A 20,436-nucleotide genomic window follows, 5' to 3' on the forward strand; every position below is an offset into this window, starting at 1 on the left:
ATATCGCCATCTTGACAGTGCATCACCTGACTCCTTGTCAACCTGTAAATGGGTAAAGAGATGGTGGAACAATAAAATATGACCATTATATTGCCTCAGTAATTGTTGCGTCATCAGTGGACCTAATGTCACTGAGCTACCCATACTTGCTAATAATGCTAATGGTGCGAACATACAGATTAAATAATGGTAAAATTTCACTCAACAGAAATACTGAAGCACAGACCTTAACAATCAACTGCCTAACAATCCATATTTTCTCATATATTTGCAGTAAAATGCTCAGAATTGTCAGACACAGTTGGTCCACGCAAGCTAATGGCCTTTGATAGCAGCCTCTTCTAGCGTAGCACACCGGCGAACAGGTGTTACACAAAGTGACTATGTCCCTAGTTATTCATTACTCTGTGGCTTAAAATATCATAAACTGATGTGTTATAAAATAATAATAATAAAAAAATCACTCCTCATGCAGTTGTAAAGTTGCTGTAAAATTGGGGAATTTAACATGGGCATCTGTGAGGAGTGACTGGCTTTTGGAACCAGCCTCAAGTGGTCATTCAAGGACTAACTTCTGCATTGGCTTCATCTATCAGGGCGGGAGGTTGGGGCTTGCTTTTGCTCAGTAACACGTTGTATGTCTCATTGTTTTGTAAATCCATTTCTTCAGCAAGAGTGTTGAAAGCATCAACAGTGACGCAGCTGATACTAAAATAAACCTGTTAATGTCAATCATCTCATCTTACAAATTTCTTTTAACCCCTTTTCAACGTTAACAAAAAATCTGCTTCAGAGATTAGGATGTGAAAATATTTTAATGGTGTGAAGCAAATGATTCTTTTTGCATGATGTTTCTTAAATTGCCATTCTGGGAATTGGGTCAAAAAATGGACACATGTGAAAAGCTCACACACAAACTACTTTTCCTGACCTTCACGTGCGCACAGACGCACAGCCGAGAGTCTAGAGGCGAGCCCCAGTTGAACAATGTTTCCATTGTTTTCTGGGCTTTCACTGGCAGCAGGGGATGGCTGGAGTGTTAACCATTTCCCAACTGTGCCTCAGTGTGTGTGTGTGTGTGTGTGTTAGTGGAAGTGAAGCACGGGCTCGGAAATGAGAAGAGGGAGGGCACTTGCTCCAAGTGTATGGTAATTAGTGTGGAGGAAGTGATGGAATCTGGCCATTTTTATGACCAGCAAGACCTCCCACCTGAGACTTTACAGCCAGTGAACATGCTTATTTTATTCCCATTCAGTCACACGCGAAACAATGTGTACTGGAAAGAGGTTTTCTGAAAACTGCTGACGTGTTTCTGATATTCTAAAAAAAAACAACAGGGCTGCATTTTAGCCGAGGCGCCATAATGCCTCTGTGGATCTCTATAATGGGCCAAAAGACTGGATGGGCAGGCAACCGCTGCTCCGGGTCAGTCCTCGAAAAGATGGAGCAAGGATCACGTTCACACTCCTGTGCAGCTGTATCACAGGGCATAAAGAAGACTTCCTGTGGTCTGAATGGGCCGTGCACCTGTGTTGGGCAGACAATCGGCCATGACTCTGGGAGGCCTTTCCTCCTCTCCTGTTAATGAGCGACCCCGTGGTCAGCAGGTACCACCCACATACTGGCTGCAAGACCTGACCTGGAAGGCATTCTGTCTCCTTATTTAAGTCGACCTTAACCCATTCTTTCTTTCTACACTTTTAGCCTTTTCCCAAACGTCATCTGTCGCCCGCTTTGTCTTCTTGTTTTGCCTGAATCCCTACTTTCAGCCATCAACTAAACTCAAGAGAAATTCTTATTGGCTGCATTTGTTTTGCGTAGCTTTCTACCAAATGTTTAAATGCTTAATTGAGTAATCAAATAAGACTCTTGCGGGTTACTTCAGAAGTCATTTATAATGTGGATAAGGGTTTATTAAGGTTTAGGGTGTGTGGGGAGACTAACTGGCTGTTCTCATCTGGAAATTCAACACGTTGCAACTTAGTTTCTTTCCCCCATGTCAGAAAAAAAATTCAAATGTGTTTGCGCCACAATCCACACCTTTTGTAGTGATGTCCACTGTGTTCAAAAAGCCATATTAAAATTTCTGCATTGGTAGGGCTGGATGATTTGTCCAAAAATGTCAGTATAATTGTGCAATTCCCTATTCAGTGTTGTTTATTTATGTATTTATTTATTGCTTTTTATTAAAGCTGTTAATTTGAATCCAGTTGTATTAAAATGCATCATACCCGATAATATTGCTGTTAACTATTTACAAGATGGAGAGAGTGTCAGAAGCACTTTAGTCACGTTCACCTGTTTCAAGCAATGGCTTTGATAATGTTGGCGCCACTGTCCTTCTAAAACCATCTAATCATTTTGTAGCCCCCAAGGTGCAGTGATTCCACAAGAGTGTGTGAGATCGTCTCTGCTAGGGTTGTCCCAACCCGATCGAAGCGATCAATATCTGGGCTGATCTAGTTGTTTGTTGATTCAGATAATTAATTAGGTATAAGATAATTAAAGTCATATCAGTATATTAGTGTGTTCCCTCTCCACTTCAAGTTTTCAGTGAGTCTAGTATATTGACACAAATCATCAACAGTACACGTTAGTCTCACTCTGTTTCATAGGTGCATTAGTCAGTATACTTGCAGTGCAAGTTTTAAAATCATGTTTACACTTTCCTTTGTTTAAAATACACACCATGTCAGTTGCTGAGTGATGACTTGTTATATTACAGGTAGTGCTTTCCACATAAATACATGAGTTTTTCTTGTCATCTTGTGGCGAGGGGTCGGAACAGCCCCCCCCCCCAAGTAAAGGCCCACTTTTGAAGACATTTTTAAGAATTTTAAAGAATTGTTTGCAAGTAACAATAATAATCATAAGAAATATATTTTAGCAACTAAAATGTTCAGTCAGTATTACCCTGAGTGTTGTCCGAGTTTTAGTACTGCAATTCTGCAGTGGGTGGAACTAAGAGGCCATATAAAAAATATCTGTTTCCAGATTTAAAATAAATTAATGAATAAAACATTAAGGCGTTGCTCATTCTTATTCCACCCAACTGTAAAGGGGTACTGGCCTTGGCTTTGCAGGTACTCTATGTTAACTGGCATCCCATCCAGGGGAAGTTGTAGACTCTTATCCACTTCAAGATGTGAAATCTGGGATAAGCCCAGCACCAGTGGGCTTTGGTGCCTATATAGGTCTTGCTCATACCTGTGAATTATGCCGTATTCACATGTTGGTGGTGTAGTGGACAGGAACCTGGATGTTCCATTGTTTTTAATGAGAAAACAACAGAAAATCCTGCTACTTCTGGTAATGAGAGCAGCAACCGCACAGTGTGATATTATGTGCTTTTGAAAGTTTTTTCACTTGCCACAGTGAAAAGGACATGACATTGGTACATTTTAACACGTGTTTGTTTGGTCCAGACTACGGACAAAAATGCTTAAAGTTTGTGCTTTTACCTTTCAGTTTGCTTTCACATGGCAGTATGTGTAATAGTGCAGCAGATAACGGAAACGATCCTTCACATGGCGATACAAGCACCAGGTTTGCCATGAAGGTTCTTCATAAATCAGTGTTTGACAAAAAAGTGCTGGCCACGTGAAAATCCAATATGACAGCCAGGTAGGAGTCAATGAAGAATGACACAGGGTCAAAATTAAAAATGCTCCAGTCATATTGAAAGCTATACCAAATTATGTGTCTGATCACAAAGATTCCACAAAGGTATAGTTTGGACTATCTATGACTGAATGTTATGGAGTTATGGGGTAAAAACAGCATGAATGGTAAGAAAGGTCAGTTTCAGTTTGCACAGGAGTCAAAAGTTAAAGTTGCTTCAATTTTGGTAGAAAGTGGTGCAAACTATTGGTTGAACTAATAGGATTAATAAATGGAATAGTTTTGACTGTGTTGAATGCTTGGTTTGCAGAGTAAATGTCAAACAATGTTGGCGTCCATTGGATTCTATGGCATATGACGTATGTTACCCTGTAACGTGACAACTAAGCATGACACATGGTGCAAACTATTCCTTTTTAAACCCCTATTAACTCAACCAATAATTTGCATCACATTTTACAAAAATTGGAGCAGCTTTAACTTTTGACCCCTGTACAAACTGAAACTGACCTTTGTCACCATTTTTGCCATTTTTACCTCATAACTCCATAACATTCAGTCATAGATTGCCCAAACAATACCTTTTTGGAATAGTTATGATCAGACAAATAATGTGTTATACTTTTCAATATGATTGGAGCATTTTTAAATTTTGACATTGGATTTTCAAGTGGCCAGCACTTTTTTCTCAAACACTGATTTATGAAGAACATTCATGCCAAATCTGATGCTTGTATGACCAAGTGAACAATTCTGGCCAAAAGTCATACTTATCTGCTCCACTATAAGTGGGCCTGTGTGCAAAGGCATCTTGACACTTGCACGAATTTGATCCCCGCACTGCCACTTAATTCGTCGTGCCAGTGCATCCTGCTTTGTCTCGCTGGACGCCACACTATATAAAATAAAAATTTCGGAGCCATTGACGCATTTGCTCTCAGAACCTGGCTGATGAAACCATTCTCTCATTGCTCCCAGAATCACAGGGAAATTATCTACAGCTGCAGGTTGTCTCATGTGCGTCGTGTGGTGGAGAACGCATTTGGAATCTTGTCTCAAAGGTAATTATTTATAATGTATATATACTATTGTAATGGATTGATAAACAGTCACATTTTCATTCCTTCTCATGAGCAAGATAATGTATCTGTAAAGTTATGTTCATTATAGATGTAATAGCTCATCATAATCATTAAGATGCGCTGCGCGCAATGACATGCAGTGACACTCAGTGTTTTCAAATAGGTTGCGCAATGTTCACGACTAGCTCACACAAGTGCCAGAAATTTTAAACATTTTAAAATTTTCTTTGCGCACTGGCATGCAACTGTGTGTGGTGCAGTTCACACAGTTTACAACAGTTTACGACAGGTTTACTCAATGGCACGCTTGATTGCATGCCAATGCAGGTGTTCAAATTTGTGCAAGAGTGAAGGTGCCTTAAGGAAAACCCACATGTGAGCACACTGTCCCCTCACTGGTCAAAAGGGTTGTGTTTATGCTAGTTTCTCATAGCATTAGCCTCAGGAATCTGTGGAGATGATAGTATCACAACTACTGATTGGGTTGACAAGTTATTTTATTCATTTAGTTTTTGTTCTTTTTTATGTGCCATTGTAGTGCAGACTCAAATTCTTCAGCTGTACTCTATAAGTCCTTCACTTTCTGGAATACTTAACATTTTTTGTGGCTTAAATGGAAACTTGAGGAATAAAAATCCTTGAGTTTACCAAGGAATTCCTTTTGGTCCTGATATGTTTAAACTAATGGTCAGTTTTTCCTGTGTCAAAACATTGTTACGTGATCTGAACCTCACACAGAGACAATTGTGCCTGTCTGTTGTCTGTCACTGTTTTGTTCAGACTAGACATTTGTTCAAGGAATTGTCAGCTCAGACCAAAATCCGAGGCTGTCGAGACGTGACGTCAGACCCGGGAACTGGCAAAGACAATAGGAGCATCTCAGTCATTGTATCTGTCCTGCAGTGTGGACAGTCACCCAGAGACAAACCACTGAGTGTTGGCTTAGTCAGTGACAATACCATGACATTACCTGAAGAGTCTTCTAGCACCTTTATGGACTTCATGGAATAACTCAACATGTTAACGGTTCACAGCAAATAGAAGTAGCCAAAAGTACCCTTTGTGTTTAATGACAAAGGCCTCAGGCAACTAATCAATTCACCAAATTCAATTTATGACAGATAATATTTAAAAACGTATCTATTTTTAACTATTTATAATTGAGTATATTGAATTTTTGAGGAATCCTATTCAGAAACTGGTTTATCACAAAATCTAGTTGGAGGAAATGTGATTATCAGTGTTTTGTATTTGGGCTGTGCACGCGTGTGAAAAGCTCGAGGGCCATTGTTGTCTCCTCCCGTTGCTGTGGTATTTGACCGTTATGTAACCTCTGCCGACTTAAGCCACCCCAGGGAATGTGTGACTCTGTGTTGGACACGCACATTTACAAGGATAATACATATTTGCATCTGTAAATGTGTGTGTCTGTGTGTGTGTGTGCGCGCACGTTCTGCCCCAGCAACCACAGCACCACTGTACAGCTATTAGGAAAAGTATTCTAGCTGGCCCTGGGGTGACCACAAGTACAAATAAAACACAGTAATCTTTACCCGACACTAGCTTATACATTGTGGACTACTTTAGTAAACTGAAAGCCCAGGGGATTTTTTCCCCCCATGTTCTAAGACTGTTGAAATACTGTGTTATTAGCTTATCTCTGCCAAGGAGGTAATATTTTTTTGTGCTGTTTGTCTTTTAGCAGAATTACACAAAAATTACAAACTAATTTTCGGTGGCATATTGGCCAAGGCCACTTAATGGGGGAGATCCAGGAACTTTTTCCCTCCTTTCTTTAACGTTGTGAGATGGGGCATTTTTCAACATTTTCATGAATTTCTCAAGACAGATGTTTTTGAAAACAATCAGGCATATGTAGAGTGCTAATAGCTACATTATCTCTTGAGAAATTCGTGAAAGTGCTTAAAAATGCCATAGCTCCTAATGTTAATGAAAGTGAAAAGAAGATTCCTGGATGTGCCCCCTCAATTAGATCAGATACTACAAATGGTAGTGGTTTTCTAGCTGGCCCATACCCAAGCCTTTCAGCAGGTTTCTTGAAAATTGGTTCAGTAGTGTTTGCGTAATCCTGCTCATATTTGGTAGTCCATTCCTTGACAGACTTTGGCAGCAGGTCTGATTGCACCCAACCTCCACTAAGGAATGGACTATTGTCATGGCCTTCCAGTTAGGGTATTTTCAAGTTGAAATTTTGCGCCACTGTCAAGCGCGGGCTGATTTATTTATTTTACATATCTCCAATGCTTCGTGTTTGCTGCCATGATTGCTTTGGTCTCGCTAACATCTCATGGACCGTGAGAGTTTAGTGTGGTTACCAACATCATGTCATCTTGTCATGTCATGAAATCATCATGAATCACTGCTTTCAGGTGTTCACTTTGGTCATGTCATCAGCCACAGGCTGAAAATACACTTAACACTTAGCAATTAATAACAAAAATAAAACTACTTCTTTGTGTTTATCAGTTGATTGCAAGCCAGCTTTAGAGCTGCATACTGCCACCTAATGCATCAGAGTGTGTGTAATAATATTAATAATTATTCTAAATCGATATAATACAGAACGTGAAACAATAAAATGAAAAAATAAAATAATCAAAATGTAAAACGAACATCTTAACACTTAGGAAATAGAACAACTTTGATCATTTTACCACAATCCTACAGTGCTTTTAAAAGACTGAAGACCACGACCTGGACCCGGATAAGCAGCAGAAAATGAATGAATGAATAAGGGCAGTCTGTGAGGGCTGTAGTTTATTTATAACCTAAAACCACAGCATTGATGTGCTGATTTCAACCGTCTGCTCACAGTTTTTGTTTTTTAAATGAAAAATGCTAACAATGTTTTAAGTTAGTTGTTACAATTTGCCCAAACTACTCCCCCTGCCCCTCATTTCTCATGGTCGCTATAATTTTTGTAATTTTTTAAAAACATTTTCTATCTTAATAGAAACCTTGAAAATGGGTTGGACTATAATACGTTTGTTGGGATTAAATTTGATTGTTATATTTGCTCAGTTGTTGAGTCTAATCTTCACAGACACATTTTTTGTTGGGGGGGGGGGGGGTTGGCTTTATAAAAATCTACTTGAAAATTTTTGTCTCGTCTAAATTTGTTGTTTAATATGAGAACTCTTTCAAATGTTATTTCAGTGACACATTTTCCTTCCAGGTTACCCCACCAGGGGAGATCACCCCACACTCTGTGAAACATTGGGTTGACTGATGAACCCCTACTTTTATTTAAGTGGCTAATTGAGATGTAATAACTTAATTTTGTGCCCAGAGTAGAATGCTTTGGGAACCCTTGGCATTCTAATTGCACTTTTACTTTAACACAAGTGTGACTGAATTCTTCTGAGATTTAATTCTGCTTGCTGTATCTTTGGTGTTTGTGAAAACAGTTAAAATGTCGGCAGTGACAATGGATTTCCAGAACAGCTGACTCTTCCCGAGTTCATGACGGTGGGAGTGCTGCAGACAAAAACTGTTCTACCTAAGTCAAATATTATTTTAACGACCAGTTAGCCTGCACCAAAATCCATGTAAGCGATGCAAATCCAGTGTTCTCTCATTTTTTTTCTGTGTAAAAGTCGTAATCACAGGGCCAAACATGCAGCCTAGAGAAAGCTGAGCCAGCAGAGATGAGGTAGTTTAAATAACTAAAGGGGCAAGGCATGTATTATTCCTAGTGAGAACATGTTGCTTCTACATTAAACCTGGTAAGCTGGGACTGTGTGCACATGTGTATGTGAACGAAAGCGTGATGGAGAGCTGATATAATTGTGTGACTTGGGAACATCCACTTTGCCTTTCAGGGGCCCTTCTGCTGGGAATTCCCCGGACAGTCAGATCTGAGCCTTCACCAATTTCATTTGGTGAGAGACCTTTGAATTCCAAAAATATGCTGTTGGATTTATTTTATTATTATTAATTTTGATTCCACACACAAATTAATTGATAATTAATGATGATTATTTAAAACAAAACAGGAATGAACAATTTAAATCATGGTGATGCTGCTGCTGATTATAATCATGCTGTGCTGTGCTTTATTCTAATTGATTGCTGCTGCTTTGCTGTGAATGTGCTCTTTAATGTGTAAAATGTCAATCCAGGTGATGGTTGTTTGTGTAGGGGTGTGTGGGTATTCAACATTTATAATATTGGCCGTGCATTTGCCTAAATGTCCATGTAAAAAGTTGAAATACTTGAAAGACTGTCTAGCATCAAGAAGCACCTCTTGAGGTATGTTTCTTGTTCATCTTTCACCTTTGCTTGGCTCCTTTCAGTGTATTACAGTGGCTGTTTGCCAACTCCACTTCTGTATTTGTTCTGTACCGACTAGTCTTAGTTTCTACATAGTTCTGGCTTAAGCCCCATTCACACTGGGCCTGCTTCGAGTTACATCATGCAGCGTCATGACATAGCGCCGAGTTGATGCAACCTAGCGTTGAGTTGATGCAGCCTAACGCCACAATACCATGAGGGAAGCAAAGGGTGACATGAAACAGGCACAAAAAAATTAAACGTTTGATTTTTTCAGCATCGAGCACAGGACACAGAAGGGAAGTAGTTTTCTCGCAAGTTGAGGCAACTTAACGGTACTTAACGTGACTGGATGCCACACCCATACAATGTAACGCTACCCAGTGCCAATTAATGATTCCTGCTGTGCTCCATTGTTGGCGAGCTATAAATCACACAGGATTGTTGGCGAACTTTTTATATTGTGTACACAATGCAGTTAGAGCTGAAGCGATTAGTCGAGTAACTCGAATAATTCGATTACAAAAAATGTTCGAGGCAAATTCTGTGCCTCGAAGCTTTATTTAACATTGTAGTACATATGCCAGGCCTGTGTGTGGTGCTATAATGTCCCCAGAAAAAAAACAGAATAAGACTAGAGCATGCCCATAAACCGTGTAAAGGCTAATCTAAAAGCTACAGCTTTCCAACGTGACACACAGAGTAAAATAAAGCCTTTTAAGAGAAAGAGGATCCACGCCGATCATCTTGAATAGACCGCGCATTTAAAGCGAAAACACACGGTCCACTCTACATGGGGAGTGACTATTCACCCTGCGGCCAGCTGCTGTCTCTACCCAGTGTGAGGGGATCAGCAATCCGCTCACACTGGGCAAGTCACAGCTCCATCCCCGGCCACACTGACAAGCAGTTTCTGAAAGATCCTCTCAGCAAAAGTCCACTCTTTCTTCTATGTTTTACTCAGACTCGCACTGAGTGTTTTGCTTTTTAATTTTTGCTTTTTTTAGGCAACACACACGCTTCACAAACACTGTAACTTGAATAAAATAATAATAATGATAATAATAATTATGAAAAAACTCACTGCGAGGCTTGCATGTTTAACCTCTAGTTGAAATGCATCTGCTGAATTGCAGAGAAAGAGGGATAAAAAAAAAATTTAACGCAGGGATCCAGTCCACCAACCTTAAAAAAAAAAAAAAAAAAAAACTCAAAAATGGTTAAATTTTACAAGTTGGGGAAAAAACAAAATATTTCAGCAAAATTTTCAGCAAAATGTCAACACTGGCGCAGCGACGTTATGCCATTGCTTAGGGAGAGCCCTGGACTGTTGATGTTTATTTAAAAATGCAAAAGTACTTTTTATCCGATTGCTCGATTAATTGCCAGAATAATTGATAGAATACTCGATTACTAAAATAATCGATAGCTGCAGCCCTAAATGTAGTAAAACTACGTGGTGTGTCTATAAAGTAATGGTCCTTTTTATTTTTTTTAAAAACTATATGGATTTCATTCATATGTTTTTACGTCAGACATGCTTGAACCCTCGTGCGCATGCGTGAGTTTTTCCACGCCTGTCGGTGACGTCATTCGCCTGTGAGCACGCCTTGTGGAAGGAGTGGTCCCGCCCCCTCGTCGGATTTTCATTGTCTGGAAATAGCGGAATGAAAAGGACTTTTTTTCCATCAGAATTTTTTCAGAAGCTGTTAGAGACTGGCACCTGGAAACCATTCGAAAAGGTTATCTGGCTTTTGGTGAAAGTTTTACAGGCTTCACAGAGAACAAGGACTTTAACTACAGGTTTAAGGACCCCTTTAAGGACGGTCGGTGCGCCGCGCTCCGAGCTGCGACGTCGCGGTACAAACCACTGGATCATTTCTAAATGGATGGCTCTGTGGATACGAGACCGTCGTGTGCTCTTTCTCTGGTTATCACAAGAGCTGGACATCAGCCATTTTCCGGCAGATTTCACTTTTAACAAGAGATTTTGTCATGGAAAGCCGCGTGGAGACTTCGCGTGTCACGACCGATTCGCTGATGAAGTGAGACAAAGGAACACCTCCGTTTCGGAGTGTTAGAGGACAAGTTTGGACATGTCCAGCTCTCCACAAGTTCTCTTATACTCACTTGACTGGTAAGCACTGAAAGCCGAGATAGACATGTCCAAACTTGTCCTCTAACACTCCGAAACGGAGGTGTTCCTTTGTCTCGCGTCATCAGCGAATCGGTCGTGACGCGCGAAGCCTCCGCACGGCTTTCCATGACAAAATCTCTTGTTAAAAGTGAAATCAGCCGGAAAATGGCTGATGTCCAGCTCTTGTGATAACCAGAAAAAGAGCACACGATGGTCTCGTATCCACAGAGCCATCCGTTTAGAAATGATCCAGTGGTTTGTGCCGCGACGTCGCAGCTCGGAGCGCGGCGCACTGACCGTCCTTAAAGGGGTCCTTAAAGCTGTAGTTAAAGTCCTTATTCTCTGTGAAGCCTGTAAAATTTTCACCGAAAGCCAGATAACTTTTTCGAATGGTTTCCAGGTGCCAGTCTCTAACAGCTTCTGAATAAATTCTGATGGAAAAAAAGTCCTTTTCATTCCGCCATTTCCAGACAATGAAAATCCGAGGAGGGGGCAGGACCACTCCTTCCACAAGGCGTGCTCACAGGCGAATGACGTCATCGACAGGCGTGGAAAAACTCACGCATGCGCACGAGGGTTCAAGCATGTCTGACGTAAAAACATATGAATGAAATCCATATAGTTTAAAAAAATAAAATAAAAAGGACCGTTACTTTATGGACACACCACGTATACCACTCAAAGAGCTCATGTGAACAATTAAAAGAAAAAAATGCTCATTACAGCCTGGCTGCAGCTCCTTGTGCTCACATCCTCAAGTTCTCTCATGATTGTGTTTAAGTCCATTAAGTGCTGCTCCGTGGTCACAGGAAGAATGAGAAACTTTAACAGAAATCAGAGTGCACACCTGCAGCGCTGCAAAAGAAAAAATATAAAATACGAGGTCTGTCCGTAAAGTATAGGTCCTTTTTATTTTTTCAAAAACTATATGGATTTCATTCATATGTTTTTACGTCAGACATGCTTGAACCCTCGTGCGCATGCGTGAGTTTTTCCACGCCTGTCGGTGACGTCATTCACCTGTGAGCACTCCTTGTGGGAGGAGTCGTCCAGCCCCTCGTCGGAATTCCTTTGTCTGAGAAGTTGCTGAGAGACTGGCGCTTTGTTTGATCAAAATTTTTTCTAAACCTGTGAGACACATCGAAGTGGACATGGTTCGAAAAATTAAGCTGGTCTTCAGTGAAAATTTTAACAGCTGATGAGAGATTTTGAGGTGATTCTGTCGCTTTAAGGACTTTTCACGGTGCGAGACGTCGCGCAGCGCTCTCAGGCGGCGTCATCAGCCTGTTTCAAGCTTAAAACCTCCACATTTCAGGCTCTGTTGATCCAGGACGTCGTGAGAGAACAGAGAAGTTTCAGAAGAAGTCGGTTTCAGCATTTTATCCGGATATTCTACTGTTAAAGGAGATTTTTTTAATGAAAGACGTGCGAGCGGATTGCAGCGTCGGCTCGCAGCCGCCGCGACGCTCCGCCACAGGAAAAACACCTCTGTTGGAAGCCTTGAGGACAAGTTGGAACATCTCCAGCTGATAAACAATTTCTCATATACTCACTCCACTGAAAGCCATCAAAAGCCAACTGGATTTTAACAAATGGTTATCAACATGGAGGTGTTTTTCCTGTGCCGCCGCGCCACGTCGGCTGCGTCCCGACGCGCGGACCCGTCCGCACGTCTTTCATTAAAAAAATCTCCTTTAACAGTGGAATATCCGGATAAAATGCTGAAACCGACTTCTTCTGAAACTTCTCTGTTCTCTCACGACGTCCTGGATCAATAGAGCCTGAAATGTGGAGGTTTTAAGCTTGAAACAGGCTGATGACGCTGCCTGAGAGCGCTGCACGACGTCTCGCACCGTGAAAAGTCCTTAAAGCGACAGAATCACCTCAAAATCTCTCATCAGCTGTTAAAATTTTCACTGAAAACCAGCTTAATTTTTCGAACCATGTCCACTTTGATGTGTCTCACAGGTTTAGAAAAAATTTTGATCAAACAAAGCGCCAGTCTCTCAGCAACTTCTCAGACAAAGGAATTCCGACGAGGGGCTGGACGACTCCTCCCACAAGGAGTGCTCACAGGTGAATGACGTCACCGACAGGCATGGAAAAACTCACGCATGCACACGAGGGTGCAAGCATGTCTGACGTAAAAATATATGAATGAAATCCATATAGTTTTTGAAAAAAATAAAAAGGACCTATACTTTACGGACAGCCCTCGTAGAAGAGAAATCAGAGCGCACATCTGCAGCGCTGCACAACAAGAAATATAAACTAGAAGAGAAATCAGAGCGCGCACCTGCAGTGCTGCACAAGAGGAAATACAAACTAGAAGAGAAATCAGAGCGCGCACCTGCAGCGCTGCACAAGAGGAAATATAAACTAGAAGAGAAATCGGAGCGCGCACCTGCAGCGCTGCACAAGAAGAAATATAAACTAGAAGAGAAATCAGAGCACGCACCTGCAGCGCTGCACAAGAGGCAATATAAACTAGAAGAGAAATCAGAGCGCGCACCTGCACCACTGCACAAGAGGCAATATAAACTAGAAGAGAAATCAGAGCGCCTACCTGCAGCGCTGCACAAGAAGAAATATAAACTAGAAGAGAAATCAGAGCACACACCTGCTCATTTTACAGTCTGACTGCAGCTCCTCGGCGCTCTCACCTCCTCAAGCTTCACCCCCGTGCTGCACGCAACTGACACAGACATTCCTGTGTTATCAGATACGCAGCATACGTAACTCGAAGCAGACCTGGTGTGAAAGGGTCTTTAGTGACAACATCCTTTTTGGCTTCAGGAGTCAACCGAAAACTGTTGATTGTAGACTTGTACTTGAATTTCATGTGCTTTTGTATTCTCTATGATTTTGCCCACAGGCTAACAGTAGGAGGATCAGTCTGAATATTATATTTCTGCAATATTGTATTTCTACCCATTTCTTTTGCATTTCTTTGAGACCAGCATGTGGTTGTGAATGGGAAATGATATCGTGGATGGAACAATATTATTCACACACAAGTTAAATCACTGGTTCTAATTCAGAATTGTGTAAAAGTAAATGGTGCAAAAGTAAATGGATGAGCACATTTTCTTTGAGGCCCCATTATCTCTCATAATATAGAAGAAAAAATGGCAAAATACTGGGGCATGTAGGCTTGTGACCAGAGGATCATAGGTTCAATTCCAAGCTTACAAAAGAAAAATTACAAAGGTATCCTTGAGCAAGGACTTTAATCACCAAGTTGTTCTTGGTTTGCAGTTGAGCACATTGCATGGCAGAAACCTGACATCAGCATGTGAATGAGTGAATGTGAGGGATCACTGTAAAGCAGATCGTCTCTTTGTCTGATGGAAAACCTTAATAACAGTGTTGTTTTTTGGGCATTCAGTCCCGGGAAGGTATGACGAATGGTCTCATGTCTCACCTCATCTTTGAGATTTGTGCCAGAAACATTAAAATTCACAGCTGCTAATATAATGGGAGTAGAGAAACAATGATTCCATGGAGAGAGAAGATCTTTGAAACTGAGATTGTTAATTTGTTCCACTGATGTTACAAATCTGTGCTACACTTGGGCAGGATTGTCCATGAATGTGTCCACAAACATTATATTTGGTTAATGCTAGCATGATTGCGACATGTTTCAGTAATCAAGGCATATGTTGTATAAGAAGCTACAAAAAAGGGTGAGCCCTACACAAATTGTTGTGAATATGATGTCTAGTCATCGGATAATTTGACCAGTTGTCTGACGGAGGTATCAGATGTAAAAACACACATTTCTGTTTGCTAGCCCTACATAAAGATAACACAAATTACTTGAATCACTCTAATTTGAGTTGTGAAAGATATCATTTTGGCCAGCAAGTTGTGTTTTTTGTGAAATATACTGGTGCTTTAAGAAATTGAAAACCCAATAGGGTGTCTGATACCACCCAGGTATATGAATCTTAGTTTGTAGAAAAGGTAAAGTTTAGTCTTTACCTTTACCAAGCTTTGTAAAACCTCCAAATTGTCTACTTGCATTGTTTGACTGAACAATTGCTTGTTGATGTTGCACACACATACATGGCCTTTGCTGCTAATAAATAACACTTGTCCAGAATAAAAGAAGAGCAGACAGTCATTAAATGGAATTATGTTGACTGTTTTGAAACAATACATGGAATTGAAAGAAGGGAAAAAAAATTCCCCGAATTGATTTGCTGCTCCCTTTCTTATACAAGCAGCTTTGCTAGAACTTGTTTGACAAGATCTGGCAGGATGACTGCTGGGTGTGCCTGTCTGTCTTTCTCCGTGTGTGTGTGTCTTACAAACACACCTTTGTCTACACCTGCTTATAGGTGGTATCCTTGAGTCTAAGGCGTGACTTGAGGTTTAGAGGACAGGTAAGCAGAGGTTGGCGAGGTTAACTTTCACGTTGCTAGCATGAACACATATTTCTTGTCAACCAGATCGAGGCGGCCGACATGCTTACACACAGGGCTTTTGCAAGATATCTTGATGTAGTAATAACTTATTTGCCTAGAAGTGATATTGATCAGCAATCTATTTACTACAAATGGATTGGAAGCCACAATGTTTGATCTTTAATTAATTCTCCCCAGCTAGCGTAGCTCTCAGAGCGCCATTCTGTGGCCAGTCCCCTGAACGACAACAGGATTCCTAATGTGGCATTAACACTGGAGGCAGTTTCACTGCGAAACTTGTTTTGACAGAACTCCAGGTGTCTCATTGTTGGGGCTGGCATGGTTCAACAGATTTACCAATTAGCACTGAGCTGAGGGCACAGGAGGGGTGGGGGGGAAAGAGGGAAGAAATGAAACTGGGTGGAGGGAGGATGGATGAGGCGGATTTGGCTGCAGTGATGGAATGAGCTCTTGAGTGCAGGGAAGGGGGGCGGTAAGGGAAGGTGTGGAGCAGAGGGAGAATTGTGACTGCATGGAGGAAGACTGGAGGAAGACTGGAGTAAGGCGATCTGCGACTTACTCCCCCCCCCCCCCCCCCCCCCCACACACACACACACCTTCCCAGCAGTAGTATAGCAGTGGCTGAGTTTTGAGCTGGGCCACAAAGAGAAGGGGAATTACGCAGAAAGAGAATGGGTCAGGCAAATACAGTGTCAGTACGTGAGAACTGTTATAGCTCAAATTACAGCTTTTATTCTATCTGAGTATTTTGTATAACTTGACTCAGGGGTGAGTGGTACATCCGTGTCATAGTCGTCACGTGTGATAGTGCACCGTGATTGCGCAATACCGTCAACACCATGAGGGATCAGTTTTCTGCTCATAATATCAGAATCAACATGCACAGCCGCTTTGCTCTGTATATGCATGATCCTGTTCGATCTGAGAAGCTAAGCAGGGTAGGTCCTGGTTAGTACTTGGATGGTAGAGCACTTAGGAAGACCAGTGGTTTGAGTGTGTGTTTCTCCAGGTAGAACGTGGAGTTGTTTCATGGACTGCATTTATATAGCGCTTTTCCATCTGAATCAGACGCTCAAAGCGCTTTACAATTATGCCTCACATTAACCCCGATGTCAGGGTGCTGCCATACAAGGCGCTCACTACACACCGGGAGCAATAAGGGATTAAAGGCCTTGCCCAAGGGCCCTTAGTGATTTTCCAGTCAGGTGGGGATTTGAACCCATGATCTTCTGGACTCAAGCCCAACACCTTAACCACTAGACCATCACCTCCTCATGAAGGGCATCTGGTGTAAAACTTGTTTGAAATCCTGATGTGGGTCTGTATGGATCTGCTTTGGCGACCCTGAACTAATGTCATCAAAGAACAATAGAGGAACCTCCACAGGGCCATAAATGTTTTTAATGACATTAATGAAAAATAATGTCAAATATCCATTAATCCATTAAAAAATTAAAAAACAAGAAATCACAAGTACATAAGATTCATGGCCTGTTAACTCCCTGACTAGGACCCTTCTCCCCTGATTGCTCAGTTTAGACGGGCAGCCAGCTCTAGGAAGAGTTCTGGTGAATCCGAACTTCTTCCATTTACAGATGATGGAGGCCACTGTGCTCATTGGAATCTTCAAAACAGCAGAAATGTTTCTGTACCCTTCCCCAGATTTGTGGCTTGACACAATCCTGTCTCGGGGGTCTACAGACAATTCCTTTGACTTCATGCTTTGTTTGTGCTCTGACATGCACTGTCAACTGTGGGACCTTATCTGTAGACAGATGTGTGCCTTTCCAAATCATGTCCAATCAACTGAATTTACCCTAGGTGGACTCCAATTAAGCTGTAGAAACATTTCAAGGATGATCAGTGGAAACAAGATGCACCTGAGCTCAATTTTGAGCTTCATGGCAAAGACTGTGAATGCCACCATGTTCCAATCCATATAGATGCACCTCAGCTGTGAGTCCTGACAAGCCGCAGGTGATCAGGGTGAGGTCCTGATAACCTCAGCAACACAGCCACTCAGTCCCCAAATGCAAGCCACCTGGAAGGAAAAACAAAGACAGAAACAAAAAGGCAGCCAGGCCCCCCAGCCATACAACAGACACAGCTTGTTTGAGACCTCTGTGATATACTTGAAAGAAATACACCCCTCATGCTTTATTTTACGTAAGATTTTTAAAAGACCACCCCACACACTCAATGCCTGACACTCCAACATGTCTCCCAATCGACAGTGTACTTCCATGTACCTCATGTATTATCAATTTTTAATGTTTTTATTTACATCAAAGTACAGAACATGCTACTCCTCACATAACTTTGCGAAAAACATCATACGTGATGCAATATGGCCATCTTCCAAAAAGTGAAAAATACTGTAATCTGAATTTTGGACCATATCAACAACCCCCAACTTGAGTGTTGATCACATTACAGTAGACCTTAGGCAGTTTCTTGTATTTCTTTGTGTTTTCGGCAGACGCCATGTCACTCTGAAGACGCTTTTTGTGTTGCTAACCACATCCTTGTGTAGGAGCGGTAATTTGGTTTTGCTGCAACTCTCCTCTGGCTTGTTGTTCTTGCAAAATTGTGTGGGATTAAACACAGCATTTATTACTCTCTGTAACCTCCTTTGTTATTCCACTGAAATGTCTGCTCCTGTTTACAGGAAGTTTGCGGATGAACTTTGGAGAACGAGGTGATGTGAGTTAGTGAATATCTCAAGGGTGGGCTGCAGTATTTCGGTTATTTCATTGGCACATGCACATACACAAACATGCGTGTGCTGTTGATGCAAGGGTTATATTGTATAAATTCCTGTGAAGTCACATCAGAAATGTCATTAAGGTGTTTTTCCTTTGAAACTGGCAGTTCTTTGTGAAGTTCAGAAAGTTGGACTTTTCTGTTTTGTTTTTTGTTGTTGTTTTGCGCATTTGTGTGTTGGAGCCAACGAGGCACAACAATGAAAAGCCAGACTTTCTCTGTATGTAGGAAGCTGTCAGTTTACTATAATAACAACCACCACTGCCAGAATTACACTGTAAGGCCTCTTTCAGACGTGGAGGCTCTCATGTTGCAGATGTCATGTTAAACAGAGTGTATTTTCAACTGCAAACATTTGTGTACTTTAGTGCCAGGTTCTTTCACACCTCTGTTCAAACAAAACAAGACCTTTGAACACAGAACATTGATGATCATATGGCATTTATATGCTTGGGCAGTGTCTTGCTACATATTTAAGATGCCAAAAAAATTTTTATGATTATTTGTAGGGTTGTAATAATACATCTATTGTATTTGCAGGGAAAGATTTTTGTACATGCCTTTCGGTTCTGCACGCATCACTACAGTACACTTTTTTCTTTGTGTGGAACTTGGTTTGTTGTTGTTGCGTTTCCACCAAGCAACTTTAACAACAGACTGAATGTTTGTTTGGCGCAAAGAACGCCAGCATACGAGAGCTTGCATGTCCTTCACTGTTATTCAGGTGTGCTGTGACAACACTGAGGTTTCTCACGTAGTAATTATGAAGATGGCCAAAGACAGGTGGACCAGAAGAAACCTATACAGCGACGTTGTTTATCTGCAGTCCGATATGTAGCTAGCTGGCTGTATGTCAAACTTCTCCACTTGAACTCACTTATTTGAAGTAGCATCACCTGAACGTAAACGTCAGGCTAAGAAACACCAATAGTTTAGAGACACCACAATTATTTTTATACCAATGGCTATGCAACCATACTCTGTTGTTGAGAACACCTACTTTAAATGTGCTAAAAATAATTTGATCACATGATGAAGTTCCCTTGCTTCGTGTACTGTACCGAAAACATACCAAAAGGTGACCCCAAAGCCACGGTACGCACCAAGCTATGGTTTTTGTATATCGTTACACCGCTAATTAATCATGTAAAATTTTTTTTTAAGATACGAAAGGACGACTCGAGCGCTGTTTCCATCTGTAGCTAGCAGTTACCTGTTTTGCAGTTTGCATAGTTGCTTGCTAACATTAGCTGCACAGCTTGAAGAGGTAGTGTTTAAATATAAATAAATAAGCTATCCTAACACACACTAAGCATATCCATGGACAGTAGGTCAGCAGGTTAAACTGTGTTTTGAGCTTCTTTACACTCTCTGATTCCTTTTTGATGCCCCTATTTGTACCCTACCTCTCTCTTTTTGCCTGCTTCCTTTTAAATTTCTTAATTTTTATTTTGTTCACAACCAGTCTGGTACAGACCTGCATGTTTATTTGGCACCTAAACCACCTTGAGGCTTAAGGTCTGTGCTCAAGGGCACCTTGGTGTCTTGCCGGTGTGTCTGGCAACTGACCCGAGGATCGCCTCGTCACATATCCGCCGCTCTAACCTCCAGACCTATAAAAACCATTCAAATCACAGCACAGGGAGTTACAATAAGCAGGTTTGAGAGTTTGGTTTCCTTATGCAGAGTAATTTCAATTCAATTTCAATTTATTTTCATTTATATAGCGCCAAATCACATCAAAGTTGCCTCAAGGTGCTTCACACAAGTAAGGTCTAACCTTACCAACCCCCAGAGCAAGCACACAGGTGATAGTGGTAAGGAAAAACTCCCTCTAATGATTTGAGGAAGAAACCTTAAGCGGACCAGACTCAAAGGGGCGACCTTCTGCTTGGGCCATACTACAGATACAATTTAGCAGAGTAATCTCTATTTACATTTATGAAAAGCGCTTTGCTTCTTCCTTATGAACTGTTTTTTTTTAAGCCAACCAAACTTCAATTGCAACCTTTATCACTGTTATAACAGTATGATTTTGAGTATGAACACTTAAAGAAACCTCAACTGAAATCGTCAACTTGTTCAGCAGTGTCTCACGCAAAGACGAAGA

At 41.3% G+C, this 20,436-nt stretch overlaps 1 protein-coding gene across 38 annotated transcripts in view; it reads left to right on the forward strand.

Annotated features, from left to right (window-relative positions):
- The window catches only part of tcf7l2 (transcription factor 7 like 2), a 162,186-nt gene that overhangs the window by 68,066 nt on the left and 73,684 nt on the right, over nt 1-20,436 (forward strand). For 26 of the 38 annotated variants that reach the window (XR_004566604.1, XM_034194343.1, XM_034194340.1 and 23 more), the window contains exon 5: nt 8,546-8,605. The exons of the other annotated variants lie outside the window; for them this stretch is intronic. Coding sequence is in view for 25 of the 26 variants with exons in the window: in XM_034194343.1 (XP_034050234.1) it covers nt 8,546-8,605 (60 nt within the window). In the remaining variant the exon portion in view is untranslated. The remainder of the gene's footprint in view (nt 1-8,545; nt 8,606-20,436) is intronic. 38 annotated transcript variants of the gene reach the window in all.

The sequence above is a fragment of the Thalassophryne amazonica genome, chromosome 18, assembly GCF_902500255.1.
Source record: "Thalassophryne amazonica chromosome 18, fThaAma1.1, whole genome shotgun sequence".
In the NCBI taxonomy this organism is placed as follows: Eukaryota; Metazoa; Chordata; class Actinopteri; order Batrachoidiformes; family Batrachoididae; genus Thalassophryne; species Thalassophryne amazonica.